We start from the raw sequence: 8823 nt of genomic DNA on the forward strand, positions 1-8823 counted from the left end.
AACGTTTTGCCTCATGAATTACAGCGCTTGATTCAAAGTCCTCTGATTCTCGCAGTAATTGGGTGCGGGGCGGTGGGGGCGGGTGGGGGCGCTGTGGTCAGGCACTCCTGAACAAAAATGCGGGGTTTGTGCCCAGAGGTAGGGCTATCATGCACACGGCTGTGCAGCTCAGAGGTGGTTGTAATCTTTCATACAAGCGTGTGACACAAACACCCCCCAGAGCAACATTATTTCATTAATCTAATCACCCGCGCGCAATTTGCAGACCCACCTAAAGCCAAGTTTATGCACCGATTTGTAGTTTCATAAGAATTTGAACATTTTCACTCTGACAGAGCTCTGCTGTGTAGGGAGATGATGCACTTATCCAGTAGTATCTTAATTAATACAATCACCCCGCTGGAAATTGCTGTCATTCATTTCTATCGGCCATTCATGAGGTACAGCTGCACCTAATGAGATGCAATTAGAGAACTATATCAAAAAGGGCCCCGACAAAGAAAATAATGCTTCATTTTTATTTCATTCAACAATGTGTCTATAATTATAGTTTGTCGTGATTTACTGAGAGCTAATTTGCCTCTTTCAAGTAGCCACGTAAGGTGGATGAATATTCGAATGTTGCTCAGTATGATAATATTAACAAATCTTGTTCAATTAGGAGCTTTCTAATAGTGTTATTTTGAATGGACCATCATTGTATTTGTAACATTTTTGATCGAGTCTTTGTATTGGATCTTGTGTTTCTCAACCATTAATGAGCTAACACATTTTTTACATTGTAGTAATCTAACAGTATGTCACCAAACAAAACAGGCACAAAAGCTATATCAGTACGTAATGAAATAATGATAATCTCTTCCTAATTTACTCACAAATTCACTTCCTCTGTATGAAATCTGGGCCTGTTTAGTTGAACACAAACCCGACAAACTCACAGGAAGCCGTGACATATTTTGTTGTATTGATAGCAACAGGTGCATACACAGGTTAATTGTACCTTCTGCCGCGTAGTGCGAGAGATTTTAATTGTTCTGCCTCTCTTAATACACTGCTGGTATATGAATAAAGAGATATTATTCGTAGGAAATAAATGTCATTTTCAGACCAGTTAAGTGAGATTGGATGATTTCCCATAGCACACCTGATGGTCGCTCACGGCATACTAATGCGTTTGGCAATCATTGCATGTTACAATGCACCTAATATTTTGTCCAGTGAGTGTAAATTGGAGATCAACCGATATGTTTTTTGGGGGGGGGTTTTCCATGACCGATACCGATTATTAGTCGTCAAGGAGGCCGATAACCGATATTTAGAGCCGATATTCATTTTCACCACAAAGGAAAATATTGGCGTCAGAGTCTAAAAAAAATTCTAACTTTTAACTTTGTTGAAATGGCTTTAAACATATGTTTATTGAACAATTTTTCAGATTTGCATAATGTTGATTTTTTTTCTTCTTATATTTATAAATGCTTGCTGATTGGGTTGTTACGTCTTTGTTGGAAAATTCTAACAAAAAGGGACCTCCTAGGATCATCAGCATGTCTTCAAAAGCTAAATGAAAACTTACACAATAGCTCCCAAGAGTTTTTTTTTTACAGTAAAGTCCTCCAAAATAGCAAAATGACAGAAATGCATTTTCGTTTTTGTTTGTTTTGACTTGAAACAAAAACAAAAAGTGCAGTGTTCCCACGGTCGATAGAGTTAACTGAAAATGTAAATAGATAGTTCCTTGAAGTTAACACAGTTTTAAATTGATTTGTTATCAGACATCAGATTTTTAATAAAAGGCAGCTGCGGATATTCAACAAAACACTAAATATTGGAGCCGATTGTCAGCCCGGCCCGGTCTATCCCTAGTGTATATCACTGAACTTTATCTGATAATTTGCTCATACTTGACAAATGGCAGGGTCGACTAGTTAGCACGTCCGCCTCACAGTGCAGAGGTCGTGGGTTCAAATCCAGCCCCGGCCTTCCTGTGTAGAATTTGCATGTTCTCCCCTTGCCTGTGTGGGTTTTCTCCGGCTACTCCGGTTTCCTCCCACATTCCAAAAACATGCATGGTAGGTTAATTGGACACTCTAAATTACCCCTAGGTGATTGTGAGTGTGAATGTTTGTTTGTCTTTGTGTGCCCCGCGATTGGCTGGCAACCAATTTGGGATGTCCCCCGCCTACTGCCCATTGACAACTGGGATAGGCTCCAGCACTCCCGCGACCCTTGTGAGGATAAGCGGTATGGATAATGGATGGATGGATGACAAATGGCAAACAAAGAAACCATAGTTTCAAACTGATTAACCAATCACCTGTGCTCTATATTGAGTGACTTGCTCCTGGCTGTTTTTCGCACTGCGTGTGGACCTTTTAGGTCGGCAGCGTGTTCCGAGTCCGCTGATAGATATCGCACTGACATGAGCCCCTGCCTCTGACAGCTAGTTTTATCCCGCAGCTCAGTGCTGGCGTCAACATTCTCCCGTAGCTCTGGGACACACTTGTCCATACGCAGGAAATGATGCATGTTGTGTGTGTGCCCGCAGGCTTCCCAGCGACGGCATACGGACCGGTGGCGGCGGCGGCGGTAGTAGCAGCGCGTGGCTCAGGTAGGGGGGCCCGTGGAAGAGGCGGCTACTTGGCGTACCCACAGAGCACAGGGCCAGGTAAACGCTCTGTCCATGTTCTGTGTGGCTGCTGCTCTCTTCAACTTCTCCTGCTCTGCTTCCTCCCATAGACATAGTCACCCAAGCTCCCATGCGCTCTCACAAGCAATTATTTCTATCCTAATGTCGACTGATGAGTGGATTTCTTTGGCCATAATTCTACTACGACACATGCTAGACTTGACCGGTTCTTGCCACGTAAAGAATTAAGAGATGGGGGGCTTGAGGTGACTTCATGGGACTGAGGCAAAAAATAACCGAAATTCAATTTGATTCATTAAACATTCTAATGTAACCAAATTCAGTTGCCGCACATTTGTGAAAGAAATCGAATCTGTACACAAATGACCTGACCTTAAAAACAAAAGGTTACACGTAGTTAACATTACATGGTGTGGGATTTGATTTAATCACTTGAAGAAGTTTGCTTTAACTTTTGAATGAGTATAACTCAGAAAAAAATACAAGCTGCAGGAGGTTACGACGATAAGCTGTAGTAACTTGAATGGGAAATGACATGTTCTGCTCTGGTCGTTTATCTTTTGGTTTATTTTTAAATGCAGTGGAACCTATGGTCGAAAACAATCCAGGATTTTAAATTAATCCACTCCTGTCAAAGCTCTGCCAGTTTAAAACATTTACTGTACTGGAAATGTTTAATTATTATTTTAACATACCCGACGTACAAGTGTAAAACGACGTTAAAATGTGAATTCACTCTTTATTTTATTGACAGTGTAGGCCTACATTCAGTTCTTTGAATTCTGTTATTATTATTGACTTATGGACGATATTTTGCTGATCTGAAGTCTCGCGAGATTGCTAAGGTCTAACATCACATCATGCATGACAGCCGTTTTAGTTTCATTGCACTTCAAGTGTGTCCAACTTAAAATGTTCCACTGTGATGTTCTTGTCTGTGTTGTTAACCTGTGGTGGTATGATAACCATTTGTGTTAATTAACCTTTTTATATTATTTTCAAAAAGCTGCATTTTTTTTTAAAGATAGAATAGCTTAAACAAAAAAAAATATCAATGTCAACAAAACTGGCAACATTTTACTTTGCTTTTAGTTTTTTTTAGTGTTGAGAGGAATAGGGGATGCCCGCCCACCCGACACGTTCTCCTGCCTTAACTGATCTTTTTGGCCTGATCACATCTGGCCTTGGCGTGCATCCTCCAGTGGCCACTTGTGATCTCACTTCCTGCTTTATCTGCAGACTAACACAGCAGGAGGCAGCAATGTGCTAGTACAGCATGCGTAGTATCGACAGGGCTTTCTTTCATAAGATACAAAAATATGCGAGATAACACACCACGACCAATGTTGATATCTATATCAAAATCTGCGTGTATGCATTTGTCCCTGCTACACTTGGGAACATCCGACTCTTGTTTCTGAACAAGAGCTTAGGGGAACCGCGGCCGCTCTAAATTAAACAAACAAGCGATCGGCTTTCGAAAGCAGTGGGCCTTCTCTTCCATATCCATTTGTGCAGCTAAAACGTATAAGTTACCGATTTGCAGACTGATAATGGGGTCCCTTATGTGACTGCTTTTGTTATTATACAAAGTATGATGACTGTAAAACAAAACATGGCTTATCTTATCACTTATCACTTATCACTTATCTTATGATCAGGAGAACAGCCAGTTAGATGAAATGTTCCTGTGTAATAATGATATAATGGAACTTGGAACCTTTAACAAGGTCAGTTCCGGGACGCTGGTCAGCATCTTGATTTGTCTGCATTCAAAATGTATTCGCAAATAGGAAATTGTTAAAATTATTAGAATTATATCTGTACTCGTGTCAAATGGTCATAAAACCTGTATTAACTGTAGTTTTTTATATTAGTTTAATAGTAATTGTGTAAAATATAATCATTATATATATATATATATATATATATATATATATATATATATATATATATATATATATATATATATATAACAAAATATTACATTTCACGATTTAAGCATCTTTAATTGCCATACAATTGTAGAAAGAAGCCATCCAAGGCTAATAAGTGACAAATGGTAACACTGGAGACTTCACTGCTTAATATACATATACCTCATTTAATTTCTGGTTTATACTCTTCTCATGACACCACTTGTTGTGGCTTGCCCTTTTTTTTTTTTTAATTCCACGGAAAAAAAAACAAACCTTCTGGCAATTGGCACGAGTGAGTTTTTCTGTCTGTTCATTTTCCCGCTGTTGTGACTGGACTAGGAAGTTAAGCGGAAACTAATTTGCCACTCACTGGGGAGATAGGAAGTACGTCACGGACCTGATCCATTGTACTAGCTTTATGACTGGAGTGGTTCCAGTGCATTCTTTAAATGACATTTTGACTTCAGCTGGCATAGAGGACATGTCAGAGTAACTATAGGAACCATAACCTGAAGCATTTGGGGGAACGCAATAACAACGCTGCGAAAATCAAGCAACTGACGTGTGGACTGATTACTTAAGTGGGTTGCTCTTGAATAATTCACTTGAATATGAAAATAACCCAAAAGAATCATCAACGCGTAACAAAGACCATACGGATACTGTGAAGTCCACACGGAAGAGACAATCCATGAGGCCAAAACAAATCAGTTGGGTTTGTTGTTGTTGTTTTTTTTTTTTTAAATACCGTTGGTGTATGAGTCAGGATTGTTTCGATATACTAGTGAACATCTACCAGGAGATTTGCTCCAAAAACCGGATGCAAGTTTGTCTCAGTCCGTAAGAGAGTTTCTCTGTGTGTTTAACACAGCATCGATTGACTTGTCGGCTTCATTTAGACGGCTTGCTTTTTCCACCCTTACAACTGTAGATCATTCAATAGCTGTCAATAGTCGCTCCCCTGACTGAACACACAGCCTGCAGTCTAGTGAGGAGCGCCTCTCTTCATCAGATATACTGTGCCGTAAGAAGCCTGTGGCGGAAAATCCGTTTTAATTGTAACCGGGATGTTGTCAGCTTGGCGACTCCCACATGTAATGTTATACGTGCCGATGTGGGCATGCAGACAGGCACATTGCAGCAAGCGCGGCGTGTGCATGCAAATCAAAGTTCATTTAAATCAACATTACTGGCTGAGATGCTCCGTCCTTCACATCAGGCTGTTTGTATTTTCAAAACAAACCATTAGCACCACCATCAGCGCAATGCACGTCATTAAGAAGCAGGAATGGTGATTCGGGGGTTGGCAGCAGCCAGAAAGCAAATGACGTGATGGCAGTCATCATGAACAGTTTATTTCTGACAGCTGCAAATGAAAGCGAGATAAGTATCATTATGGACAGGGCTGATAAACAGTGACATCATGGCTTTTGACTGCTTAACCAGTGACACTGTTTTCTCTTTCTATGGTATGAGCTTTGGTATGACAGGAGCAACAATATGAGGTCCACTTTGTCGACGTACACATTAGCCAAATTGGCTTGTTCCCAAACTTGTAAATGCAATGAATCCTTTTTGCGATCACGCCGTTTGTAACGCTTTTGTCGTGATGTGTCAATGAGGCATCGTGTATCATTTCAACACTGTATTGATACTGTATCAATACTGTGTCAGTGACTACTGACACCTGCTGGACTGTAAACGTCCCTACAGGCAACCCAGTTGACAGAATCAACTGACAGTGATTTGATGACCTCGTATACACAAACAGAACATTTGAGTTTTGTACTTCCTATAGTTTCATCTCATTTCTGCATTAAAAATATATTTGATATTGTTAGATACATTCAATAAATGTGACTACCTATCATAATTTGGCATTTAAAGTGAATTTATGAATGACGATGCTTGTCCTCGAGGGCCACTGTCCTGCATGTTTTAGATTTTTCCCTCCTCCAACACACCTGATTCAAATGATCAGCTCATCAGCGAGCCCGATAACGATCCTGATTATTTCAACCAGGTGTGTTGGCGTAGGGAGACATATAAAACACGCAGGACAGCGGACCTCGAGGAACAGATTTGGACACCCCTGCTTAACGATATATCGAAAAATAATCTGAGGGAAACAAGGAGCTGGTTGGAGCTGCAAAAGGCGATTTGGGGTGTAAAAAAAGTTTTACAAGTGTTATTTTAACTTGGCTGTTCTAAACTGTACAGTTGACTTGGTGGCAACATGGCTTTCGACTCAAAAGGACGCAAGATCATTTGCTCACACAATCCAAAACCAGATTTAAAAGCTCTTAAGATGACATATCCAACTGAAGTAAAGTAACAGTGTGTTGTCACGTTTGTTTGTAGGCCGGTAAGTGACCCATCAATATTGCTGGGAGGACATTGACAATATTTTCTGTCCGTGACATCGGCCACTTGACCCGATGCTCAGCAGACAAAATGACAGCATGCTCACTTCACCTCTCTTTGACAGAACATCGGTGGTGACAAGGTGTATTTGAACCGCTCGCCGCGGCCTCGCCCTCGAGACGATAGTTGTGGATCAAAACAAGAAGTCCCCTGCAATATTTTGACTCTGCCGCACCTTTCAGTGAGGGTCAAACTGTAGGCGGCTGGAAGTGTTTGTAGACACACAAAGGTGTTTCTGGTAACATTTAAGATGCTTGTTTGTCGTGGTGTGCAAGATTCGGTATTGATGACCAAGTAAACAGCATGCTAATGTCACCGATATTGATCCTGATTTAATGGGTTAGTTCTTAAATGTTTGAATGAGTCGCTATGTTTACAGGGAGAACATTTCTCAATCAATCCGATCAGAGTTATAAATATTGATTCGATTAGGACTCATGAATCACACTTTCGATCGGAACAAATTATTTTGACATTCACAGATTGGCCAGATATACCGGAAATGGTAGAAGAAGAAGAAGCCGTAGCGATGTCCGTGTCAACAAAACATCGCTCAGTCCGTTTCTACTTTAAACATTATTTCACATATTTTTCCCGTTTGCACTGTTACGTCGTGTAAACACATCCTAAAGGAGGTGCCATGTATCCTTCAGACCGCATTTTTGCATTTGCTAGTGTTGATTTTTAAGACACGAGTCCAGCTGTACTTCTGCATGCGACGATGAACCGAAGGAGACAGCAGGAGGACAATTTTGTCCTTCCAAGAGCATTAACTTTGGAAACGCGTATACTGACGACACAGACGTGCACGATAAAGACGATTTGTTCCGAAATTTTGGAATAAGTGTTTTCATGCGCACCGATCAGATTATCAATCTAAATAAACCACCCCTCTAGTTCGGAAAATAAACTTATGATGGGAATGGTCTTTCCGTGCTGCTTGTATGTGTTTGCTGGTGGCCCGGTCACGCTAAGTTGAGGCGTCTTGCTTGTTTTCTTGGCGTCGCTGAGTCACAGGACTGGCGGCACAGCTTCAAAACAAAAGTGGGGATGTGGGCTATTTGGATCAATCAGCCCACCGTTACTTCTTTTGCTTCTGAGTAGGTCAGGATGGCCGTGCTCCCAATAAGGAAACTATTGCCATAGCATTCGTTCCTGTTGTTCACCTGCGCTGTTGTTATTTAGGATAAAACACCATAAATGTGTCATAGCCGACATCGTTGAATCATGTGCTTGGTAAACGGGAATGTTTGACATTTAGCCGTGTTGCCTATTGATAAACACACAGAAAAATATTCTATATATGAAATATGAGCACAGTTTCAGCTTTGGGTTTGTTTTGTTTGTTATTCATTAAAGTTGCAGAAATAGCCTGTGCTTTTGGCATTGTCAGACAGAAACAGAGCAAAATACCAGGAATGAAGAAGGTACCACCGGCGGGTCCCAGGCTGCTTTGTTAAGTGTTTTCTTGATCCCCTCGGAGCTTCCTGGTAAGCTCAAATGTCGGCCTCAGATCTCGGCTTCACCTCCGGTGTTCAGAAAGTGCCATTCAGGTGTCAGAGCTCACTATGTACAGTAAGTCTGGCGAGACTGCGGTCGCCACTGCAGGAATAGCACTGCATTGTCAACTGCAGAAGTATTTATGCTATGTTAAATCAACACTCTTCTTGCATTAAACCCATCTCTTTGTTCCAGGCTTTTTTTTTTTTTTTCTTATTACACATTCCCCCTCCTCTCCCTGCCCCCTTTTTCTTAACATGAAAAGCGGAGAACTTATGTGACAGTAATTTCCGAAAGAAGGTGTCCATCAATTTCCTCCCAAATAATTTA

The 8823-nt window shown here is 41.0% G+C and overlaps 1 protein-coding gene across 7 annotated transcripts in view; it reads left to right on the plus strand.

Moving 5' to 3' along the window:
- The window catches only part of LOC147133174 (RNA-binding protein Musashi homolog 2), a 243410-nt gene that overhangs the window by 212261 nt on the left and 22326 nt on the right, over positions 1-8823 (plus strand). For 5 of the 7 annotated variants that reach the window (XM_086057515.1, XM_086057514.1, XM_086057516.1 and 2 more), the window contains exon 11: positions 2549-2668. In XM_086057515.1, the coding sequence (XP_085913641.1) occupies positions 2549-2668 (120 nt within the window). The remainder of the gene's footprint in view (positions 1-2548; positions 2669-8823) is intronic. The other 2 variants (XM_086057519.1, XM_086057521.1) reach the window with 1 other exon arrangement.

The sequence above is a fragment of the Filicampus tigris genome, chromosome 17, assembly GCF_054856515.1.
Source record: "Filicampus tigris isolate MCC_2025a chromosome 17, RoL_Ftig_1.0, whole genome shotgun sequence".
Classification (NCBI taxonomy): domain Eukaryota; kingdom Metazoa; phylum Chordata; class Actinopteri; order Syngnathiformes; family Syngnathidae; genus Filicampus; species Filicampus tigris.